Source organism: Mercenaria mercenaria, chromosome 2 (genome assembly GCF_021730395.1).
Source record: "Mercenaria mercenaria strain notata chromosome 2, MADL_Memer_1, whole genome shotgun sequence".
Lineage (NCBI taxonomy): Eukaryota > Metazoa > Mollusca > Bivalvia > Venerida > Veneridae > Mercenaria > Mercenaria mercenaria.
The window spans coordinates 28,941,575-28,966,981 of NC_069362.1; the positions used below are offsets into that span (position 1 = coordinate 28,941,575).

General features: G+C 34.3%; 1 protein-coding gene across 1 annotated transcript; it reads left to right on the forward strand.

The window, feature by feature from the left end:
* The first annotated feature begins 49 nt into the window (after positions 1-49).
* LOC123563602 (dynactin subunit 5-like) lies at positions 50-22,182 on the forward strand. The gene is made up of 7 exons (XM_045356479.2): positions 50-297; positions 7,942-8,010; positions 13,953-14,071; positions 16,196-16,307; positions 17,159-17,261; positions 20,392-20,523; positions 21,041-22,182. The coding sequence occupies exons 1-6, from the start codon at positions 250-252 to the stop codon at positions 20,496-20,498; spliced, it is 558 nt and encodes a 185-aa protein (XP_045212414.1). The 5' UTR covers positions 50-249; the 3' UTR covers positions 20,499-20,523; positions 21,041-22,182.
* The last annotated feature ends 3,225 nt before the right edge of the window (positions 22,183-25,407 follow it).

Sequence of the window (25,407 nt, forward strand, 5' to 3'; positions counted from 1 at the left end):
GATCGATTAAGTTCAAATAACAGTTTAATGAGAATCAAGCATATCCGTCGGATAATTTTTATTAATCAAGCTCGCCAAAATTATTCCACTTTCTTAAAAATACGGGCAGAATTTGTGTAGAAAAGATCGTTTTATCGAAATATGGTTGAGATATCGAGAACATTCAGTTTGTAAATATAGATACAACTTATTCCTATTGATTTGACTTTATTTGTAAACTCTGTGTTCTGCTCCACAGTCACCAACAAGATGGAACTGGTTGACACATTCTACAATAATCCGGAGTACATTGAAACAGTGAGTCAAGATTAACATTAATATGAACTTAGGTGCTACCTAGAAGGCAGAGCTCCCTTGAAAAAGTTACCAGTGCCCCTTGAAAATTAAAGGAGTGCTGCTGGAATTATCTGGAATCAGTTTTAGGAAGTTTATGTTCATTAAGATCTAGATTCTATTAAAATTTTAAGAATTGATGATAATTCATGATTTCTGAATGAATGTCTTAGAATGCATTAAGATTAAATCTTGATATGCGAAAAATCTACAAATATGCTATATACGAACTAAAGAAAGTTAAGGTTCTTTTTAGAAGGAAGAATGTGTCCAACTTTAATTAAGGCAAAAATACTGCTATGATAGACATCTGTTATGGGAGAATGAAAATCATTTACATGTACAAAGCTTGTTTAAAATCCAAAAGACTAGACATCTTTCAAAGTTAGTGATGAGAATTTTACCCAGAGAAAATCACTGTTTGCCGAAATTCTCGAAAACTTCTGTTTTATTTACTGAACTGCTAAGTTAACAGTCTATGACATTTTTATGGTTAATCTTTTGGCACTACTGGTATAGAATAGGAATGGTAGTAGGAGCCTTTTTGATGTTTGATAATTCATAGGCAATAGGATTTTTTTCCTAGTAATAAACTCTGGTCAGTGATTTTTAAGCTTGTGGATGAAATATATGTGAACGGGGAGAAGAGCATTATGTGCTTTTCACAGTTCAATGCCTGTATATTTTGATCCCAAAACTTTTTTAAAAGTAAGTTTTATCTACAGACATTTGGAACCTGACTTCACTAACAAAACACTAAGTCTTGTTAAATTTCCCATGAATGACTTTATTTTTTAAAATGCTTTTAAAACTCATAATAAATATTAAAAAAAAACTGAAATAAAAAAAAAACCAATAAAAAAAAATGCATCTGCTGAGGATCAAACTCCCGACCTTTGGTTTTCAAAGCGAACTCGCTAACCACTGCACCAATGAGGAAGTATGACATCATCAACTCAAATATAAGTATATATAATAAATTTCAGTTATGGAAGCGTGATGAAAATTGTTTCGCATTGAAAATATTGTATTTTATCTGTTTTTTCTTCATAGAAAATGTATTTAGCACTAAATTCTTATTATCAAACGCTCATTTACATTTTTATTCAACGTTCAAAGCAGTAAGCGAAACGCTTTTGTCAACCGTTAACAGCAAGCGTCTACTGACTTTCTTACTGATTAATTACTATGAGCATTGTGTGCTGGAAGAAACCCGAACAACACCGATTCCAAAAAAGTACCACGAATTTTGCAACTCGATAGTAATTCTTTACACAGTTTTATTCATTTTGTTAGCTCGACTATTCGAAGAATAGTCTAGCTATTCTACTCACCCTGGCGTCGGCGTCGGCGTCACACCTTGGTTAAGTTTTTGCATGCAAGTACATACAGCTATCATTTAAAGGCATATAGCTTTGAAACTTACTTTTTCTTTTTCTAGGTCAATTACCAACCTCTCTGGGTCAAGTCCCATAACTCTGACATGTATTTTGAGCAAATTATGCCCCCTTTTGGACTTTGAAAATTTTGTTTAAAGTTTTACATGCAAGTTACAATCTCCAAAACTAATGCAGATATTGATTTGAAACTTCACGTGTCTTCGGGGTTATAAAACTAGTTGATAGCAGCAAGTCCCATAAATCTGACTTTCATTTTGGCCAAATTATGCCCCCTTTTGGACTTAGAAAATTCTGGTTAAAGTTTTGCGTGCAAGTACATACAGCTATTTCTAAAAGGCATATAGATTTGAAACTTATTTTTTCTTTTTCTAGATCAATTACCAACCTCACTGGGTCAAGACCCATAACTCTGACATGTATTTTGAGCAAATTATGCCCCCTTTTAGACTTAGAAAATTTTGGTTAAAGTTTTACATGCAAGTTATTACCTCCAAAACTAATGCAGATATTGATTTGAAACTTCACATGTGTCTTCGGGGTTATAAAACTAGTTGATAGCAGCAAGTCCAATAACTCTGACCTTCATTTTGGCCAAATTATGCCCCCTTTTGGACTTAGAAAATTCTGGTTAAAGTTTTGCGTGCAAGTACATACAGCTATTTCTAAAAGGCATATAGATTTGAAACTTATTTTTTCTTTTTCTAGATCAATTACCAACCTCACTGGGTCAAGTTCCATAACTCTGACATGTTTTTGAGCAGATTATGCCCCCTTTTAGACTTAGAAAATTTTGGTTAAAGTTTTACATGCAAGTTATTATCTCCAAAACTAATGCAGATATTGATTTGAAACTTCACATGTGTCTTCGGGGTTATAAAACTAGTTGATAGCAGCAAGTCCCATAACTCTGACCTTCATTTTGGCCAAATTATGCCCCCTTTTGGACTTAGCAAATTCTGGTTAAAGTTTTGTGTGCAAGTACATACAGCTATTACTAAAAGGCATATAGATTTGAAACTTATTTTTTCTTTTTCTATATCAATTACTAACCTCACTGGATCAAGTTCCATAACTCTGGCATGTATTTTGGGCAAATTATGCCCCCTTTTGGACTTTGAAAATTCTGGTTAAAGTTTTACATGCGAGTTTCTATCTCCAAAACTAATGCAGATATTGAATTGAAACTTCACATGTGCCTTAGGGGTTATAAAACTAGTTGATAGCAGCAAGTCCCATAACTGATATGCATTTTGGTCAAATTATTCCCCCTTTTGAACTTAAAATTCTATTGATATTTAACCTTTTTAAGTAATATTTTCCTGCCTCTGGGACAATATTTCGAATAGTCGAGCTTGGCTGTCTTACGGACAGCTCTTGTTTTTCACACGTTTAACCGTAATGCGACGCTGTCAGCGGCGCCGGTAGCTCTGCTGTTATTCAACTTTTGACAAGCATTTGCTCTGACGATAACTACAAATAAACGATTACGTTTTCTATTGATCTAGCTTTTTGGCGCTTGGTATTTCCTTTGGGGCCTTCCCTCAATGGCCTCATTTTTGACAAAGTCCTTTTTCTTTTTTGGCAGTGGCAAATTTAACGTTGGCTGCAAATGTCAGAAATAAAAAAGCAGCCACTCAGCGACAGTAAGCTTGTCTAGGAAGGGACCTAATTTTTGTTGTAAATTTTGGTAGGTCAGTTTTTCTGGTGATTGAATGCTCAACATCTTCTGGTCAAAAATTGATGTCTTGTCCACCACATTTGAAAAACTTATTTGGTCTTGCCATCTGGTATTACTATGCTACATTGTGTTATATGTCATGTCACATGCTATTATGGGGCCTGAATTTATCAATACTTGAAACTTGTTTATTTCAACACCAACCAGAATTCCCCTTTTCTTAGTTTTACGTTGATTTTTTCCCCTCCAAAGGGCACCGACCCCTTCCCCTAAAAGTGAAAAAAACCCACTGGAACCGTGTTCACTGAAAATTTACTGACTGAGTAGCGAACAGTGCAGACCATGATCAGCCTGCATGGAAGTGCAGACTGATATTGGTCTGCACTGGTCGCAAAGGCAGAATCACTTGCCGGCCTCAGGCTAAAGGTTAATTGATTCAGAAGTGGAAATCAGATAATATCTGTATTGATGCGTATTTCTGTATGCAGAAAGATTTCGTCAGTAATTCAGTTTAAAATAAATACAATATTAATATTTTCTTTACAGATCTAGTGGTGTCTCATTTTTAGGAAATGTCATGAATTAAGAAAAAAATGTATTTAAAAGCAGTCTGTAAAATAAGTCAAATATTTATTTTAACTCATGCCACAAGCTAAGATACTTGCCTTGATTAAAAGAAGAAATATTCAACAGGTCAAATATCTGCAATGCGCATACAAATGTAAAATTGGTTTCAAACAGTGTTATGTGCGCACATTTCACCCTTTACTTCATTTTTTGCAAGTTATCAGATCTATACATTTCTTTAAAAAATCGGCGGTTCCACACATATTGTTCAAAAGGTTGTATCAATCACATGTTAAGTGGCGATAATTAGTCTTTAGATGTCTGCAGAGATTGATCTTAAAGGATTCTGAAGGAAAAACAGCATGCAACTGCATGAGGTCGTATGCTTATTTTTAATTTAGACTCTTCTCCGCATTTATTTTTCCTTCTCTCTTAGAAAAATAATTTTACCCACTGGATATGGAAAGTCATTTATTTATGAAGTTTAGCAGAAGATTTCAATTATTTATATTTAATTCCAATGCTATTATCAATACTATGTACATGTATCTATATATAGATAGAGAATGATTTATAGTATTAGTAAGTTACCAGTAGATCAATATGAACAATAGATGACTGGAACTATATGCACTTATCAGTTGTGTATTGTTTAAACCTTCATAGTTGTAGGTTAAATGTGGTATGTTTGTTAATTGACAATATGCAAGTTAAATGATTTGCCATTGAGGATTAAGACAATTTTCTATGAGCATAGGGAAAGCCTGGCTATTTTTAGCTCATCTGATTTTTTGAAAAAAAATGATGAGTTATTGTCATCACTTGAGCGGTTGTCAGCGTCTGCGTCGGCGTTGCCTGGTTAAGTTTTATGTTTAGGTCAGGTTTTCTCCTAAACTATCAAAGCTATTGCTTTGAAACTTGGAATACTTGTTCACCATCATAAGCTGACCCTGTATAGCAAGAAACATAACTCCATCTTGCTTTTTGCAAGATTTATGGCCCCTTTTGTACTTAGAGAATATCAGATTTCTTGGTTAAGTTTTATGTTTAGGTCAACTTTTCTCCTAAACTATCAAAGCTATTGCTTTGAAACTTGGAATACTTGTTCACCATCATAAGCAGACCCTGTACATTAAGAAACATAATTCCATCTTGCTTTGTGCAAGATTTATTGCCCCTTTTGGACTTAGAAAATCAGTTTTCTTGGTTAAGTTTTATGTTTAGGTCAGCTTTTATCCTAAACTATCAAAGCTATTGCTTTAAAACTTGCAACACTTGTTCACCATCATAAGTTGACCCTGTACAGCAAGAAACATAACTCCATCCTGCTTTTTGCAAGATTTATGGCCCCTTTTGGACTTAGAAAATATCAGATTTCTTGGTTAAGTTTTATGTTTAGGTCAACTTTTTCTCTTAAACTATCAAAGCTATTGCTTTGAAACTTGCAACACTTGTTCACCATCATAAGCTAACCCTGTACAGCAAGCAACATAGCTCCATCCTGCTTTTTGCAATAATTCTTGCCCCTTTTGGACTTAGAAAATCATTTTCTTGGTTGAGTATTATGTTTAAGTCAACTTTTCTCATAAACTATCAAAGCTATTGCTTTAAAACTTGCAACAGTTTTTCACCATCATAAGTGGACACTGTACATCAAGAAACATAACTCTATCCTGCTTTTTGCAAGAATGATGGCCCTTTTTAGTCTTAGAATATCATGGGTAGGACAATATTTCTATTACACAAAAAAAAGTCAGATGAGCGTCAGCACCCACAAGGCGGTGCTCTTGTTAGATTAGCATTCACACGGTGGATCATGGTATTTGATACAGTAATTAATGAGGGACATTGGTGAGTTTCAAATTGTCTCCCTTATTGGACAATGTCCAAGATGATAAAATTGTAAGAAGTCCTCATTTGGAATCTCGACTTTATCACGTTTTGCCTATGAGATATCTCAGTTTAAGGTATGAGATTTGTATTTTGTTAATAAATGTAATGTCAATAACACTTGAGTGTTTACGAATGTAGTTGAAGGATTTTTTAAATAAACAGTCTGATGATCAGTACTTAGCTTTAACGTCATGTTACAATAAATAGCGATAACAAAGATAATCCAATGAAGAACTATGTACTTATTTAATAAGTTTTATGAATGGGAGATAACTGACCAAAGTCTCCCATTGGCTTGTTACTGACTCTGTATTGCTAGACAGATCAGTGGAGCAGACTAAAGCTTAATTATTACCAATTATCTGGAGCTTGCTCTATGGTATTATACAGCATGCCCTCTTAGAATTAAAATTTTGGTGCATATAGTTATTATATTCTAGTTTAATGCAGAAAGTACAATTCATACTTTACGTACAGAAGCAAATTTAAGGTTTATCTGTGATATATCACCATAACTAGAAAATATTTGTTGAGTAAAGAAAACAACCAATTTTCCTCATAACATGTATGCTTACTGCACGTTACCAAAAGTATTCATCAGAAAATTCCGCCTTTTTAAAATGAAGCCAGTTTAAGTATAGTAGAAAATTTTTTAACAAAAAAGTCGATACGTGCCCACCGTGTTTGTAAATTTCAAGCATCGCACGTGATCATGGATTGATCAGTAATAAAGACATGGTGGTTTACAAGTTCCATTGAAATGTCCGAGTAATTTAAAAGCGCTTGACTGTCTGAAGTGGGGTCTGTTTAAGTAAGATTCTTTTTTGAATTAAATGTAATTCAAAATACGACACTTGTGTTTGAAGAGTAATTGAAGAATTTATAAACTAGATGACAAAAAGCTCATAAGACAATGTCAATAACTAGGATAAAACAATTAATTCCGAAAGAAAATGACTTCTATAATGGGACCATTCGGGCAGTAACTGCCTTCAAAGTCTCACCATTGTTTTCAATGAATTTTTGCAGTACGGGACAGTATGGCAGAACATTAGATGGTTAAGTAAAATATTAGAATAACATGTTATCTATATAAAATATTCAGTGTTTTGGAATACTTCCTAAACCTTTAAAGGATGTGTGGAAGATACAAAATTTAGTGCATGAAAAGTAAGCCAAAGTATGTGAACTGATCCTTTTTATATGTACATGCTTACTAAAAATGATTACACTATTTCCAACCCATTGTTCAAATATTTGCTTTGGAATACTGTGATATTGTGGAACTGGTTGCTGAATGTTAAAGTGTGATATTTTGGTGCTCATTAAAAGTTATTTAAATACAGTTAATTATGAAAGTGCCTGTTTAGCAGTCAGACTTGCATCATCTGTTAAATTCATCAAATTACTTTAAATCTACATAGATCTGCTTAATAATGATATATTTTTAGGCTTACATTGACATGTATCTAAACTCAAGACTCTAATCTGAATACATATACCGGTACTTAGCAGCAATCAATACAATTAAGGAGAAGAATTCTATAAGACTATGTGTCTTTCATTCTTATCCTTTCCTACTTATCTTGTTCAAACTATGATAATGATGTATGTATTTGATTTGTACATGTATTACTGGGAATAAAATATGTTTAAACTAATCAGTACAATGACTAAAGGAGTCTGACTGTCAGTAAAACTTGTTTGGTTCATCATGGCATCTTAAACTTTCATGTCTCTGGTTAAAGCCCTGCTCCGAGGCTATTCAAATTCTATTGTGTGTATGCAACCCATGATTACAATAGGTAACAGTTAACAGCCACGTGCCACACTTTCGCACGCAAAACCACAGGTATTTTTTATAGAATTTTATATAAAATAAGACTCTATTTTGACAGGCGTCACTGTTCATAGTCAGGATTTTCATGCTTTTTTAGTGACAATTTAAGGTTCAAAGGTAGGACTGGAGCAGGGCTTTAACAGAAGAAAGATTTTACAGTATATATGGTATACAAATACCTATATTGTTTAGTTATTGGTGCATATATTATTTGTTTTGTAAAATTTCAGGCATCAGGGAACAAGGTCAGTCGTTCATCAGTACTGTGTGGAAGTCAAAATATTGTAATTAGTGGAAAGGTGTGTATACAAAATGTTTAACTGTAAATAGTTCTTCTTGAAGCTTTAAAGGTCCACTACTAACACCAGAACGAGTATTACATGAAAACCAGAGTTTGTAGTTGAGACTTTCTATTTACTGAAAATATGACCCACTGCATCAGATCTGACCAAGTAGTCATGAATATGTTCAAAAAATTGCCAATTTCAAACCGAAAGTATGTTTTCTGACTGCTTACGAAAAGGTCACGTATCTTCGGAATTTTTCGGAAGAATCCTCCGAAACGAGACATAATGCCCAAACGATAACTTGATTTTTACAAACTTAGCATAGGGAATTCAACATTTTTGTAACTCACAAAAACTTCATGAAAATCATTCTTATAATACAGGTAATATACAGCTATACTACAAGTTTTTGGGAGGACAATTTATGCCCTTCTCAAATACAAGTGTTTTCACAACTTCGTCTGCAAACTTTTTCAGTTAACCTCTTTTCAACATAGTTTTATGAATATAAATGAATAACTATCTTACAGTGTAGCAAATGTGATTGAAATTTACCTAAATACACGGATTTATTTAGATATGGCTATATTAATTCAATAAAATTTTAGACATTAAACATATTGTCTTGGCCTGATATATGTCGCTGTCAGTTTGTAACTAAAAATTTGTACATTTCATATTTTTCATTCAAATCGTGTATAATTACCATCATGGAAATACAGTTATTTTGTCACGCGTCTTTAAACGGATATTCGTTTGAATTAATTTTAAAATCACGTGATCCCGAAGAATTTCCGACCGATTTCGGAAAAGCGATAAACACGAAAGTAGGACAAATGACCACCCATGTCAGTCTAAGGAAATAAAAAAACAATAATTTGTTTCTCTGTACATATGTTGATTTCAAGGGAATATTGCACGGCTATCGTAATGTTTAGTAGTATATTTCAAAATGTGTAGTCTTGTTTTAAGATTTATGTCTATTCATTTGTCTTATTTTGCACCTTTAAATACTATAACAATATTTCCTTTAATTCTACTTTTATTTGTAGAGAAAATGTTTTGTTATTAAATTTTAGAGTAAATGTTAATGTCATTATCAGAATGGATACCTTTGTTGGACTTCAATGAATAGGTGATGTACCTACCTCCAGACCAGACACTAGGACAGGCTGATCCCCATGATCAGCAGAGTACAGAGAGGGAAACACCCCTCCCTCAAACATTGATGACTTGAGTATCCAGGCTCATTCGAGCAGTAAATATGGTCCCAAGTCATTTTACAAATATTTTCTGTTTTTGCATCACTCAAAGTCTGTGGACAACTCAAGTATTTTTGCTTATTCTCTTGTGTCCTTGAGCAGTCAGTGTTTTTTCCTCATGGTTTGGGGAGGTTAATACTGAGTACTGGATCCTGATATCTTACATTTATTTTGTAAGCTTGACATTGATATGCACATTATATCAGTGGACAGTACTAGACATAATTTGCATCTGAACATTTGAGATAATCTTCTACACGTATGGCACTTTTGATAGAAAAAAATGATTGAACAAAAGAAAACAAGGAAAAAAATCCTCAAATCATTCTCAGCTTAATTGTGAGGAATGACATATCTTCTTACTGTCATGATTCATGACAGACTATCTTATACCAGGAGATCTGGCCAGTGTAAGAATAGACAGACATTGTGTGATCAGTAGAAATGATTTATATCTTGTTATTTCAGAGTACAGTGTAACTTCCGAAAACCGGACCTTCTGAAAACCGGAAACCTTTGAAAACCGCACGAAACCCAAGGTCCCGATTTTTTCTGTTCTTATTTCTATTTATTTTTAACTTCTGAAAACTGGAATTTCCGAATTCTGAAAACTGGACGATTTTTGAAGGACCGTTTATATTTCAACACTAAAATTGACTTCCGAAAACCGAACAGCAAAATTTTTGCTGGGTTAAAAATGTCACCTGTTAATCCAAAAATGCTGTCAACATGTTCTTTTGTTTATCTATCAGCAGCCCGCGTTTATTTTGACACGCTAGATAATCACAATGATCATTTGATGCAAAAGTAAGCAAGTAATCAGTGATTACTTTTATTTGTATTCATATTATGAAAACGTGATAAATTAAATATCTTAGTGTAAAAAACTTTTTTAATGTTTGAATGAAAGAAAGATAGGTGTTTTAGTTCATTTAGTTACATCGATTAAACTATGCATTGTCAACATTAATGAAATGTTGACGAACTCCAAACTCCAAAAAAGGTAAATGTAAGTGGAAAATATTTGCGTAAATGCTATTACTTAAGATATGTTGTTTCTTTTTATATTTGTTATTTATGTATTTATTATCCTTAATGTTTGTAATTAATTAATAAATTAATTATTTACTTTTAATTAAATTGTAAAATCAAAAAAGGATAATAATCTCCTTCATCCTACGTGTAAGAAAACATAACTCTTGTGCACCAAGTCCACTTCGCCTACAAACTTTCAAACTTCTGAATTCCGGAAACTTCCAAAAACCGAACTTTTAGGCTGGTCCGGAGGTTGTTCGGTTTTCGGAAGTTACACTGTATAATCATGACAGACTGTGTTATACAAGAGGATCATGCAAATGTAAGGATAGGTAGACACTGTGTAACCAGCATAAATGATTTATATCTTGTTATTTCAGAGTATAATCATGACAGACTGTGTTATACGAGGGGATCTGGCTGTTATTAAATATAAGGATAGGTAGACATTGTGTAACCAGCAGAAATGATTTATATCTTGTTATTTCAGAGTATAATCATAACCGACTGTGTTATACAAGGGGATCTGGCTAATGTAAGGATAGGTAGACACTGTGTAACCAGCATAAATGATTTATATCTTGTTATTTCAGAGTATAATCATGACAGACTGTGTTATACGAGGGGATCTGGCTGTTATTAAATATAAGGATAGGTAGACATTGTGTAACCAGCAGAAATGATTTATATCTTGTTATTTCAGCGTATAATCATGACAGACTGTGTTATACGAGGGGATCTGGCTGTTATTAAATATAAAGATAGGTAGACATTGTGTAACCAGCAGAAATGATTTATGTCTTGTTATTTCAAAGTATAATCATGACAGACTGTGTTGTACGAGGGGATCTGGCAAATGTAAGGATAGGTAGACACTGTGTAACCAGCATAAATGATTTATATCTTGTTATTTCAGAGTATATTCATAACCGACTGTGTTATACGAGGGGATCTGGCAAATGTAAGGATAGATAGACACTGTGTGATCAGCATAAATGATTTATATCTTGTTATTTCAGAGTATAATCATGACAGACTGTGTTATACGAGGGGATCTGGCAAATGTAAGGATAGGTAGACACTGTGTAACCAGCATAAATGATTTATATCTTGTTATTTCAGAGTATAATCATGACAGACTGTGTTATACGAGGGGATCTGGCTAATGTAAGGGTAGATAGACACTGTGTAACCAGCATAAATGATTTATATCTTGTTATTTCAGAGTATAATCATGACAGACTGTGTTATACAAGGGGATCTGGCTGTTATTAAATATATAAGGATAGGTAGACACTGTGTAACCAGCATAAATGATTTATATCTTGTTATTTCAAAGTATAATCATAACAGACTGTGTTATACAAGGGGATCTGGCTGTTATTAAATATATAAGGATAGGTAGACACTGTGTAACCAGCATAAATGATTTATATCTTGTTATTTCAGAGTATAATCATGACAGACTGTGTTATACGAGGGGATCTGGCTAATGTAAGGATAGGTAGACACTGTGTAACCAGCATAAATGATTTATATCTTGTTATTTCAGAGTATAATCATGACAGACTGTGTTATACTAGGGGATCTGGCTAATGTAAGGATAGGTAGACACTGTGTAACCAGCATAAATGATTTATATCTTGTTATTTCAGAGTATAATCATGACAGACTGTGTTATACGAGGGGATCTGGCTAATGTAAGGATAGGTAGACACTGTGTCACCAGCATAAATGATTTATATCTTGTTATTTCAGAGTATATTCATGATTGACTGTGTTATACAAGGGGATCTGGCAAATGTAAGGATAGGTAGACACTGTGTGATCAGCATAAATGATTTATATCTTGTTATTTCAGAGTATAATCATGACAGACTGTGTTATACGAGGGGATCTGGCTGTTATTAAATATAAGGATAGGTAGACATTGTGTAACCAGCAGAAATGATTTATATCTTGTTATTTCAGAGTATAATCATAACCGACTGTGTTATACAAGGGGATTTAGCAAATGTAAGGATAGGTAGACACTGTGTAACCAGCATAAATGATTTATATCTTGTTATTTCAGAGTATAATCATGACAGACTGTGTTATACGAGGGGATCTGGCTGTTATTAAATATAAGGATAGGTAGACATTGTGTAACCAGCAGAAATGATTATATCTTGTTATTTCAGAGTATAATCATAACCGACTGTGTTATACGAGGGGATCTGGCTAATGTAAGGATAGGTAGACACTGTGTAACCAGCATAAATGATTTATATCTTGTTATTTCAGAGTATAATCATGACAGACTGTGTTATACGAGGGGATCTGGCTGTTATTAAATATAAGGATAGGTAGACATTGTGTAACCAGCAGAAATGATTTATATCTTGTTATTTCAGCGTATAATCATGACAGACTGTGTTATACGAGGGGATCTGGCTGTTATTAAATATAAGGATAGGTAGACATTGTGTAACCAGCAGAAATGATTTATGTCTTGTTATTTCAAAGTATAATCATGACAGACTGTGTTGTACGAGGAGATCTGGCAAATGTAAGGATAGGTAGACACTGTGTAACCAGCATAAATGATTTATATCTTGTTATTTCAGAGTATATTCATAACCGACTGTGTTATACGAGGGGATCTGGCAAATGTAAGGATAGATAGACACTGTGTGATCAGCATAAATGATTTATATCTTGTTATTTCAGAGTATAATCATGACAGACTGTGTTATACAAGGGGATCTGGCTAATGTAAGGATAGGTAGACACTGTGTAACCAGCATAAATGATTTATATCTTGTTATTTCAGAGTATAATCATGACAGACTGTGTTATACGAGGGGATCTGGCAAATGTAAGGATAGGTAGACACTGTGTAACCAGCACAAATGATTTATATCTTGTTATTTCAGAGTATAATCATGACAGACTGTGTTATACGAGGGGATCTGGCTAATGTAAGGGTAGATAGACACTGTGTAACCAGCATAAATGATTTATATCTTGTTATTTCAGAGTATAATCATGACAGACTGTGTTATACGAGGGGATCTGGCTGTTATTAAATATATAAGGATAGGTAGACACTGTGTAACCAGCATAAATGATTTATATCTTGTTATTTCAGAGTATAATCATAACAGACTGTGTTATACAAGGGGATCTGGCTGTTATTAAATATATAAGGATAGGTAGACACTGTGTAACCAGCATAAATGATTTATATCTTGTAATTTCAGAGTATAATCATGACAGACTGTGTTATACGAGGGGATCTGGCTAATATAAGGATAGGTAGACACTGTGTAACCAGCATAAATGATTTATATCTTGTTATTTCAGAGTATAATCATGACAGACTGTGTTATACGAGGGGATCTGGCTAATGTAAGGATAGGTAGACACTGTGTAACCAGCATAAATGATTTATATCTTGTTATTTCAGAGTATATTCATGATTGACTGTGTTATACAAGGGGATCTGGCAAATGTAAGGATAGGTAGACACTGTGTGACCAGCATAAATGATTTATATCTTGTTATTTCAGAGTATATTCATGATTGACTGTGTTATACAAGGGGATCTGGCAAATGTAAGGATAGGTAGACACTGTGTGATCAGCATAAATGATTTATATCTTGTTATTTCAGAGTATAATCATGACAGACTGTGTTATACGAGGGGATCTGGCTAATGTAAGGATAGGTAGACACTGTGTGATCAGCAGGAAAGCTGTCATCAGACCACCATTTAAAAAATTTAGCAAAGGGTAAGTTGCAGTGAGGATAAGTTTTGTCTGCTTTGTGTTAGTTACTGTTAAATGACATACTGTAAAAGTAAATACTTTTGCTGGGTCAAAATTTAGCGAATTTGTAATATTGTGTATATTCGCGAGGCTTTATATTCACAACATTTTAGAAATAGGTCTGCTTGTTTCGGCTGTGTCCAATTAAGTTACACATCGCAAAGTGTTATCTCTAGACAGGTATGCTTTGAATGTCTCATAAAGAATGGCTGCTATGTTTTAACACCTCAAATTACCTGTAAATATTGACAACTCTTTATGTGTAACAAATATGGTTATACATGTAATCTACATCCAGGGGCCTAGATGTCAATATTTAATTAAACAAACTGCTAACATAAAAGTTATTATATCAGTTTTAAATTATACATTTTTAGCTCGACTATTCATAGAATAGTGAGCTATTGCACTCGCCCATGCGTCGGCGTCCGCGTCCGCGTCGGCGTCTGCGTCCACGTCCGCGTCCCGATTTTGGTTAAGGTTTTGTATGTAAGCTGGTATCTCAGTAACCACTTGTGGGAATGGATTGAAACTTCACACACTTATTCACTGTGACAAACTGACTTACATTGCACAGGTTCCATAACTCTATTTTGCTTTTTTACAAAATTATGCCCCTTTTTCGACTTAGAAATTTTTGGTTAAGGTTTTGTATGTAAGCTGGTAACTCAGTAACCACTTGTGGAAATGGATTGAAACTTCACACACTTATTCACTGTGATGAACTGATCTACATTGCACATGTTCCATAACTCTATTTTGCTTTTTTACAAAATTATGCCCCTTTTTCGACTTAGAAATTTTTGGTTAAGGTTTTGTATGTAAGCTGGTATCTCAGTACTTACTAATGGGAATGGATTGAAACTTCACATACTTGTTCACTATCATGATCTGACATGCACTAAGCAAGTCCCATAACTCTACTCTCTTTTTTTTCAAAATTATGCCCCTTTTTCGACTTAGCAGTTTTTGGTTAAATTTTTGTATGTAATCTGATATCTCAGTATCCACTAATTGGAATGGATTGAAACTTCAAACACTTGTTCACTGTCATGATCTAACATGCACTGTGAAGGTCCCATAACTCTACTTGGCATTTTTACAAAATTATGCCCCTTTAACTTAGCAGTTTTTTGTTAAGTTTTTGTATGTAAGCTGGTATCTCAGTATCCACAAATTGGAAAAAATTGAAACTTCACACACTTGTTCACTGTCTTGATATGACATGCTGTACAGAGGTTCAATACCTCTACTTTGCATTTTACAAAATTATGCCCCCTTTTCAACTTTTGTATTCATTCAATTGACAAGGCTGTTGAATAGTCGAGCGTTGCTGTCCTCCGACAGCTCTTGTTTTGTTTTCTATTCATTTTAAAATTGTATTATCCTATAGCTGTTATAGAAACATAGGAAATATTCAATATTTGTAGGTGTGACCGTTATGATTTGATGTACTGAGGAAGGTTTGTGTAATGACAAGATATTCTTGATTTTCATTTATTGTTCTAATGGTTTATATTTAGGGGATGATTAATCTTTGCAAGGCGAGGTGAGAGAACTCACAAATAAAATGAAAATTAAACCCTCGCATAAATTTCTGCTTTTAGAGTAAGTGCTTCTAGGTTAAGTCTGATAGACTTCTGTTGTCCTCAAGTTCATTGACCTGTTAAGTCACTAGGTCATATATAAGAAGACTGCTACAAGAAGAAGGCTAGTGGACACACAAACATTAAAATTACATTTGCTAGGTGGTGAAAAAAGAGATTGCTCTTTTCCTAAGTGATATTATGTCTCTTATGATGTGTTTATTACAAAAATGCCTGCTTTAAATAATGGATGGGATACAAAATGACAGAACTCGTTTTCTGCTGTAGTTTAACTTTTCAACAGCTTTTTTTCACCATTTTGTTTTGTCTTAATATTCAGTTAGTGTGACATTGATGCTGTGAGGATAATCCTTAAAATACTGCCTGAAACACACTGGTGAATTGAAAACATAAAAGAATATATGTATTTAATTAAATAGTAATGAATTATAAGTTATTTATATGTGTTAATTTCTATGTTTAACTTGTTTGTTTTTTTCAGAGTTGCATTTTTTCCACTCCATATTGGGGACCATGTGTTTATAGATGAAGGTTCTATTGTAAATGCTGCACAAGTGGGATCATATGTACATATTGGGAAAAACTGTGTAATTGTAAGAAGGAATTCTGTTATACTGAATATTTGTACTGAAACTGAAATTTTAATTACAGTAAAACCTGTCTTAAGCAGCCAGCCAATTTCAAGGGAGTGGGGAAAAGTGGCTGCTTACAGCAGGTGGCTGCTCAATGCAGGTAATTTATAGAATGAATGACCACTTTTGGAAGTGAGACACTGGTTGCTTAAGACAAGTTGGCTGCTTAATAGAGGTGACTGCTAAAGCAGGTTTTACTGTATGCCTCTTTAGAACATCATAAACAAGAATTGTGTCCTTTTCAACATTTCTCCAGCTTACTCAGTTCACCTGATGTTAAGAAATCATCTGTGACGGAACAACAACATTTTCAGACCTAATACTGATAGTGTATGGAAAGAGAGTCATGGGTGTCTGATGTATTTTTATGCACACGTTGTAAGAATACATCAGATATCTGAGTTTGACAATAATCTTATCTGTTTTGTATCATAGCCTCAACTGGACGATTTGACATTTAAAACCAAAATAGTCATACATTAAATCAATTCATTCAGACACCACAATTGCTTTTGTATTGTCATTGAAACTCTGAAAATGTCAAAAGATAAGAGTCATTGAAAATGTCAAAAGATAAGAGTCATGTAACAAGAAAACTCATTTTTAGCATGTAGTATTATCAGATAACCCAGACAAAACTTGTTCACTTGAAATAACAGTGGCATCTTTCAAAAGTATATTTTATAGTTTTATTGCCTTTGGTGGTATAGACCAAATTGAGTGATTTTAATACTGGTATGTAATAGATTAGTTAAAAGTCCTTTTTCAAAGTTTTTATATTTCTTATGCTGAATCACTGTTCTGTATTATAGGGTAGAAGATGTGTGCTGAAGGACTGTTGTGCAATAGCTGATAACACTGTGTTACCACCAGAGACAGTTGTTCCCCCATTTACTGTATTTTCTGGCTCTCCAGGTTAGTGCCATGTGTATAAACTACTTTATTATATACATATATAAATTCTGTAGAAAATACTGCTTGTACTTTACAAGTAAATATGAACAGGCAGAAAAATTCCATATTGTACCTTTTGTATTGTATGTTGCCAGACTTTTTTTATTTGATATGCATAACCTGACAGTTCTGTAAAAGCGCGCACACAAAAACCACTCATTTCTATTTTAACATTGACAATGAAGATTTTGTTTCATAACAAAACAACAAACAAAAAGTTGGAGGTATGTAATAAAAGGTTCATTACAACAGTAGTCAGATCTGGGAGTTTGTATTTGACTCTCGTGGATTTTGCAAGGACAGATTAAACTTGAGCTTGCGCGCCTCTTGAGATCCAATCTGGCAAAATTCACAAGAGCCGAATACAGCATACCATATCGAGCTACTATTATGATAACCCTATTTTATTTAAATGCCAGTAAATCACCTGTCCCTTTCATCATCTGTCATGTTTACTATTATTTCTAAGTTTTTGATAGGCTGGAAAGAGGTTATGTTTCAGTGCAGTATGTGGTATAAACCGTCTTAGAAGTTCCTTATTAATTTTAAGGCTTAAATCTGAATGAACATACACTGTGCATAGGTACATGGATAGATGGAAATATGAAAAAGATGCACAATCTTCTGTTTAGTTTATGTGGCAGAAATGTGGTTGCTGTGACAACAAATAGTCCAAAAATAAGACAAAGATGTGGACTCTGTGATAAGTTAAAAAAGTATAAGGGATTTTTTTCTTGAGATTTAGTAAATAGGTAAAAGACAATGTTGGGAATATGCCCATTATTTTTTGTTCTACATGTACATTTTTCTGTCTGTTCATTCACCTGTCTGTAATGTTAGTCACAAATGATGGATTCGGCACAAACTAAAAAGTACAAGAAATTTTTATGAAACCTGGGACATAGGTAGAAGGCAATATGTAGAATATACAGATACTTTCATTTTGTCCCATCTGTTCATCCATTAGTAGTCCATCCATTAAGCTGTCCATCCATTTAGCTGTTAATCCATCAGTCAGAAAGGATACTTTATTTGGTAATTTTCGAAGTACAAGAAATTTGTTCATGAAAAATGACTTGAAAGGAGGTAGGTTATTGGGAGAATATGCAGAATATCCACTTAACATTCATTGTAAAAATGTGGATCCTATTGCTGCAAGTATGACAAATGTCTCTTGAGGTAGGGGCTATTTGATGCTGGGCAATAGTCCTATTTTGGGGGTGAATTCTTCATGCGAGGAAGCCATCCAGCTGGCTAACGGAAGGTTGGTGGTTCTACCCAGGTGCCCACCCATGGTGAAATAAAGCAAGGAGGGGTACCTGGGCTCTTGCTGGAAGGTCGTCCTATGACCACAACAAAAAAAACAAAAAATTGTCTTATTTTTAGCTCACCTGAGCCAAAGGCTCATGGTGAGCTTATGTGACTGCTCTATGTCCGTCGTCCATCCGTCAACATTTTCTAAAAAAGTCTTCTTGAAAACCATTGGACAGAATTACACCAAACTTCAAAGGAATGATCCTTGGGTGGCCGCCTCCTTTCAAAAATATTCAAAGAATTGAATTCCATGCAGAACTCTTGTTGCCATGGCAACCAAAAGGAAAAACTTTAAAAATGTTCTTGTTCAAAGCCACAAGGCATAGAGCCTTGATATTTAGCATGTGACATCATCTCATGGTCCTCTATCAAGATTGTTCAAATTGTGCTTCTGGGGTGAAAAGAGGCCCTGCCCCAGGGTCACAAGTTTTAGACAGACTTATATAGGAAAAAACTTTAAAAATCTTTTTGCCTGAAACTGCAAGGCCTAAGCTTTTGATATTTGGTATGTTGCATTGCCTTGTGGTCCTCTACCAAAATTGTTCAAATTATGCCCCTGGGTTGAAAAGAGGCCCTTCCCTGGGGTCCCAAATTTAACATAGACTTATATAGGGAAAAAAAATCTTATTGTCTGAAATCACAAGACCTATGCCTTTGATATTTTGTATGTAACATTGCTTTGTGGTCCTCTACCAAAATTCTTCAAATTATAACCTGGGGTGAAAAGAGGCCCTGCCCCAGGGGTCTCAAGTTTTACATAGACTTATATTGGAAAAAACTAAAAAATCTTCTTGTCCACAAGCGCAAGGCATAGAGCATTGATATTTGGCATGTGATATTATCTTATGGTCCTCTATGAAGATTGTTCAAATTGTACCCCAGGGGTCTCAAGTTTTACATAGACGTATATATGATTTTTTTAAAAAAACATCTTCTCACCTGAAACTGCAAGGCCTAAGCTTTTGATATTTGGTACGTTGCATTGCCTTGTGGTCCTCTACCAAAATGTTCAAATTATGCCCTTGGGGTGAAAAGAGGCCCTGCCCTGGGGGTCCCAAATTGAACATAGACTTATATAGGAAAAAAAATCTTCTTGTCTGAAAGTTCAAGGCCTAGGCCTTTGATATTTGGTATATAGCATTGCCTAGTGGATTCCTAACAGGATTGTTTAAATTATGCCCCTGGGGTGAAAAGAGGCCCTGCCCTGGGGGTCCCAAATTTAACATAGACTTATATAGGGAAAAAAATCTTGTCTGAAAGTTCAAGGCCTAGGCCTTTGATATTTGGTATATAGCATTGCCTAGTGGATTCCTAGCAAGATTGTTTAAATTATGCCCCTGGGGTGAAAAGAGGCCCTGCAAGATTGTTTAAATTATGCTCCTGGAGTAAAAGAGGCCCTGCCCTTGGAGTCACTTATTATATGAGTTATATAGGAATAATACTTAAAAAATTATCAGATCATATTTCCTAGACTGTTTAATTATAATTACCTGATGACCCCAAGTGGGGGTCACTTGACTGTGACCTTGACCTACTGACCTACTTTCTTGTTTTTTAAGATACAGCCTTGAAATTTGGATGACATGTACAGTTTTCACCCGATCTTAAAACTGACTTTCATTGACCATGAATGTAACCTACTGACCTACTTTGTAATATTTTAGCATCAGTTTGCCATTTTAAACATGTGGCTCATATTACTCAGGTGAGCGATTTAGGGTCATCATTGTCCTAGTGCAGTTACATGTTTTTAAATGTCATTAATTCTTGTATTTAGGAACATTTACCAGTGAGCTGCCAGAATGTACACAAGATTTAATGGTTGACTTCACAGTTAGTTACTATCAACACTTTAAACCAACTGGCAAAGGGAAAGGAAAATAGATTTACAGCCTTAGCTTCTTTACAGGTAAGAAAACTTTCAGATTTTCTGATGCATCTTTGAAATCATCACTTCTACATTTACCCACTTGTGCATCACTAGCAGTGTAATGCCAAGAAGAGGCATCCATTACTCTATCCCCAGTAGTCAAGGTTTTTGACTTCAAGTTGTTTGCTCCTCAGTTCTGGGATGGAGCCCTAACTCATGTTGTCATTGGGGGAAGTCGTCTATAGTTGGCTTCAGAGAGGCTGGTGCTTTTACCCAGGTCAGTGTGGTACCCAATTCATGCCTGAAATATTAATAATGCCACAAGAGACACATGGGGTGTTCCTTCACGAAGGTCACCATATGATCTAAATTGTGTCAGTTTGATTTAAAACCTGAACAAGCAATCATTTCCAAGATTTGATAATTCACATTGGATAGTAATTACGTTGTTTTGCACATTAACATTGTTTAATTGTAAACTTTTCTTTTGATAAATACAAGTTAACAGCTAGTTACTACATGTATTCATTTAGTGTTCTGTTACATATTTTTGCAGACTACAATGAAATATGGGAATCCAAGGACATCCAAAAATAGACATTGCTGCTTATGATGCCATTCACTTTTGAAATATTGATAGGATTCTGGAAATGTGCTTTACATATTGTGACTGTTTAGTACAGAAATTATCCAGTGGCAGTTTAAGAGGATAGTGCTACCTAACTGTGGACCCTGGTATTAAATGTGCAATATATGATGTAAACGAAGTGTTGATTTTCTGGTTTATGCCTTTTAAATGTGTATGTATTCAAATGTGTGTTGCTTTGTCTATTAAAGAAGAAATGCTACATTATTACTTTATATTTTATTCTATGGTGGTAGCAATTTTCCCTCTTATTTATTCAGTTCTACATGTTACCTGAAAAAAAAGTTCTCTTGTTTTTTCTTTGTTTGTTTTTTCTGAATTGTATCTACAAAGTAGAGTTGAACCAGACATGCTCTTAGTATTTGGTTTAAACTATAGAGAAAATTAGTAGCCAGTACTTTATTTGTATTCTTTAAAATTGTGTAGTTTTCCTCGACCAGTCTGGTTGAACTATCAGTAAAATTAGTAACTGAAGAGTAAATCTCAAAAAGAATAACCTTATTATATTGTTTGCTTTCTACTATGGGGTTGTAGACAAAGGGGCTTAAATGTTAATGAAATACACAAGAGATTTAAAATGATAAACTTGAGACAAAGTTATTACAACATAGAAGATGTGTTTTAGTTTTGTTTTTGTCAGGAATATTGTACCACTGCAATTTCTGTGCTGTTTCGTCCATGTATTTAGACTTACTTCATTTTAACCAAGCTTTCATTTACTGAAACAAAATTTTGATTTGTTTGAATAATCTATCAAAACGTAGCTGATTATAAATGCAGTGTTGAAAGTCTTTCATGAAATTTATTTACTGGTATATCATCATAACTATTAATCTAAACTACATTACTATCTTCCCAGTATGGCTGCATTGAACTGTACAAGTCATCAAGGAAGACTATACCTACATACATTTACTTGTTTTACATTTAACAATGTGGTACATACTTACTGAACAGAAGGGTATTCTTGAGTGGGTGGGGTACAGGGAGGTGTGTGTTGTGTTGTATCATAAATGCTTACACTTATTGAAAATAAATGTTACAAACACATACTTCTGTTTTTGGTTATTGCTTTTCTTGAGAATTTCTATTCCAAACTTTATTTAACCCCTTGTTTTGTGTGGATAGTATAATTTATACTTGACTGGCAAAATGTGTAGAATTAAATTTGTCTAGTGTAGACTGGTCTGCTGCAGAGTGTGATTTGTAAAACTGTTTTTAGAATATTTTTATGAGCATATTGGGTACATTTCAAATTGACATTCTAGCATAAAACTGCTATATTGCCTTGTTTAGAGGGTGTTTTAATAGGTAGATAATGCATATGAAGAAGATTCTCACACTTCGATTACAGATGTCCCATGGCAAAATATAAACAATGTAGCTATTTTGTTTAAATCTATAGATAGGTCATATGATTTAAGAAAGCTATCTTCTAAATTCAGGTAAATAAGTAAGAGTATATTTAAGAATGAAGCATCTATCTACAAATATTTATTTCATATAAAAATGAAGGAAATTTACAGAACTTCACAACCAAATATGACCAAAACAAAAATGTGTATATGGGCCCTAAAGTGCATCACTCACAAAGAGACATCAGCTGCTGGCATTTACTGAAAGGTTCTGATAAAATGTCAAATCTATTTTTTTTTAAATATTTTTAGCTCGACTATTCGAAGAATAAGTAGAGCTATCCTACTCACCACGGCGTCGGCGTCGGTGTCGGCGTCGGCGTCACACCTTGGGTTAAGTTTTTCGTACCAGTCCACATTTTGACAAAGTCTTTTGAGATAAAGCTTTGAAACTTTCAACACTTGTTTCCCATCATCATGGCCAGTTATAGGCAAGAGCACATAACTCAATCAAGGATTTTGGCTGAATTATGGCCCCTTTTGACTTAGAAATCATGGTTAAGTTTTTCGTACCAGTTCATATTTTGACAAAGTCTTTTGAGATAAAGCTTTGAAACTTTCAATACTTGTTTACCATCACCATGTCTAGTTATAGGCAAGAGCACATAACTCCATCAAGGATTTTGACTGAATTACGGCCCTTTTTGACTTAGAAATCTTGGTTAATATTTCATACCAGTTCATATTTTGACAGTCTTTTGAGATAAAGCTTTGAAACTTTCAACACCTGTTTACCATCATCATGTCCAGTTATAGGCAAGAGTACATAACTCCATCAAGGATTTTAGCTGAATTATGGCCCCTTTTGACTTAGAAATCATGGTTAAGTTTTTCGTACCAGTTCATATTTTGACAAAGTCTCTTGAGGTAAAGCTTTGAAACTTTCAATACTTGTTTACCATCACCATGTCCAGTTATAGGCAAGAGCACATAACTCCATCAAGGATTTTGGCTGAATTATGGCCCTTTTTGACTTAGAAATCTGGGTTAATATTTCGTACCAGTTCATATTTTGACAAAGTCTTTTGAGATAAAGCTTTGAAACTTTTAACACCTGTTTACCATCACCATGTCCAGTTATAGGCAAGAGTACATAACTCCATCAAGGATTTTGGCTGAATTATGGCCCCTTTTGACTTAGAAATCTTGGTTAAGTTTTTCGTACCAGTTCATATTTTTTGTAAAGTGTTTGACATATGGCTTTGAAACTTTTATCACTTGTTTAGTATAATAGTCTCTATCTGTAGGAAAGAGAACATAACTCTGTCATCTATTTTGGCTGAATTATGGTCCTTTTTGGATTTTGAAATTGGTTCTGTTTTCATACAAGTCCATGTTTTGTCAAAACTATTTGACATATGGCTTTTAAACTTTGAACACTTGTTTATCATTATGATTTCCATCTGTAGGCAAGAGTACATAACTATTTTGACTGAATAATGGCCCTTTTTGGACTTTGAAATTGGCTCTTATATTGCCATTTAGTGCAAGACTTACCGAAATCAAAGTAATACAGGAACATTGTTTGTCTAATCTATTTATTTCTTTTGTCTGAATATCCGTGGAAATATTTTGACCCCATTCTTCAGTCAATTCTTCGAATAGTCGAGCGCGCTGTCATCAGACAGCTCTTGTTTACATGTTTTGTGCTAGAATTGCCTGGCATGCATTGATGCAATTATAACATGTTTATAAATTGTAAGTACCATATTTAATAGTCCCAAGTCGTAGCTGACCTGAAAACTACAATGCCCTGAGGTTAGATATTTGACCAGTAGCATTGTGTAGTTGTCCACTACCAAGTTTGTTCAAATCATGCTGCGCAGGTCATAATTTGCTCAGTCCTATGTTCACTTGTTTTACATAAACTTATATACTTAAAAATCTTGTTTAAAACTGTAATAGTGTGAGCTAAAATATTTGGCATGTATCATTGCATAGTTCACCCTGTCAAATCAAAGGAAAAGCTTGGGAACATTCTAGAGGCCACATTTGTGAAACTTGGTCAGAATTTTTGTCTTAATGATCTCTAAGCCAAAGTGGAAACAGGGTCATGTGGGTTCAAAAACTAGGTCCCTAGGTTAGATCAAAGGAAAATCTTGTTAACACTCCAGAGTCCATAGTTTACGTTTGAAACTCATGAGAATTGTTCAGAATGTTTGTCTTGATGACTTCTAGGTCATATTCGAATCTGGGTCATGTGTGGTCAAAAACTAGGTCAGCCGATCAAATCAAAGGAAAAGCTTGATAACACTCCAGAGGCCATGTTTATGATCCTATCTTCACGAAACTTGGTCAAAAGGATGAACTTTATGATCTTTAGCGAAAGTTAGAATCTGGATCATCTGGGGTCAAAAACTAGGTCACCTGTTAAAATCAAAGAAAACCCTTGTGCATGCTCATGAAACTTGGTCAGAATGTTTTTCTGCATGAAATATCTGATGAATTTTTATCTGGGTCATGTGGGGTCAAAAACTAGGTCACCAGGTCAAATCAAAGAATAAGCTTGTTTACACCCTAGGGGCACATTTTTGATTCTATCTTCATAAAACTTGGTCAGAATGTTTGTTATCATGAAGTCTTGGATAATTTCAAATCTGGGTCATGTGGGGTCAAAAACCAGGTCATGTGGTCAAATCAAAGGAAAAGCTAGTATACACTCTTAGAGGCCACTTTTTTGCTCCAATCTTCATGAAACTTTGTCAGAATGTTTGTTTTCAAGAAATGGACAAGTTCGAATCTGGGTCATGTAGAGGTAAAAAACTAGGTCACATCAAAGAAAATGCTTGTTTACACTCAAGAGGCCACATTTTTTGGTCCAATCTTGATGAAAATTGGTCAGAATATTTGTCTCCATGAAAT

Bases quoted from the DNA above. Each gene is read 5' to 3' on its own strand.
- LOC123563602 (XM_045356479.2), top strand. From the start codon at position 250: ATGGAACTGGTTGACACATTCTACAATAATCCGGAGTACATTGAAACA. The intron at 298-7,941 runs GTGAGTCAAGAT...GTAAAATTTCAG, and splicing joins ATCCGGAGTACATTGAAACA to GCATCAGGGAACAAGGTCAG. The intron at 8,011-13,952 runs GTGTGTATACAA...TTGTTATTTCAG, and splicing joins ATATTGTAATTAGTGGAAAG to AGTATAATCATGACAGACTG.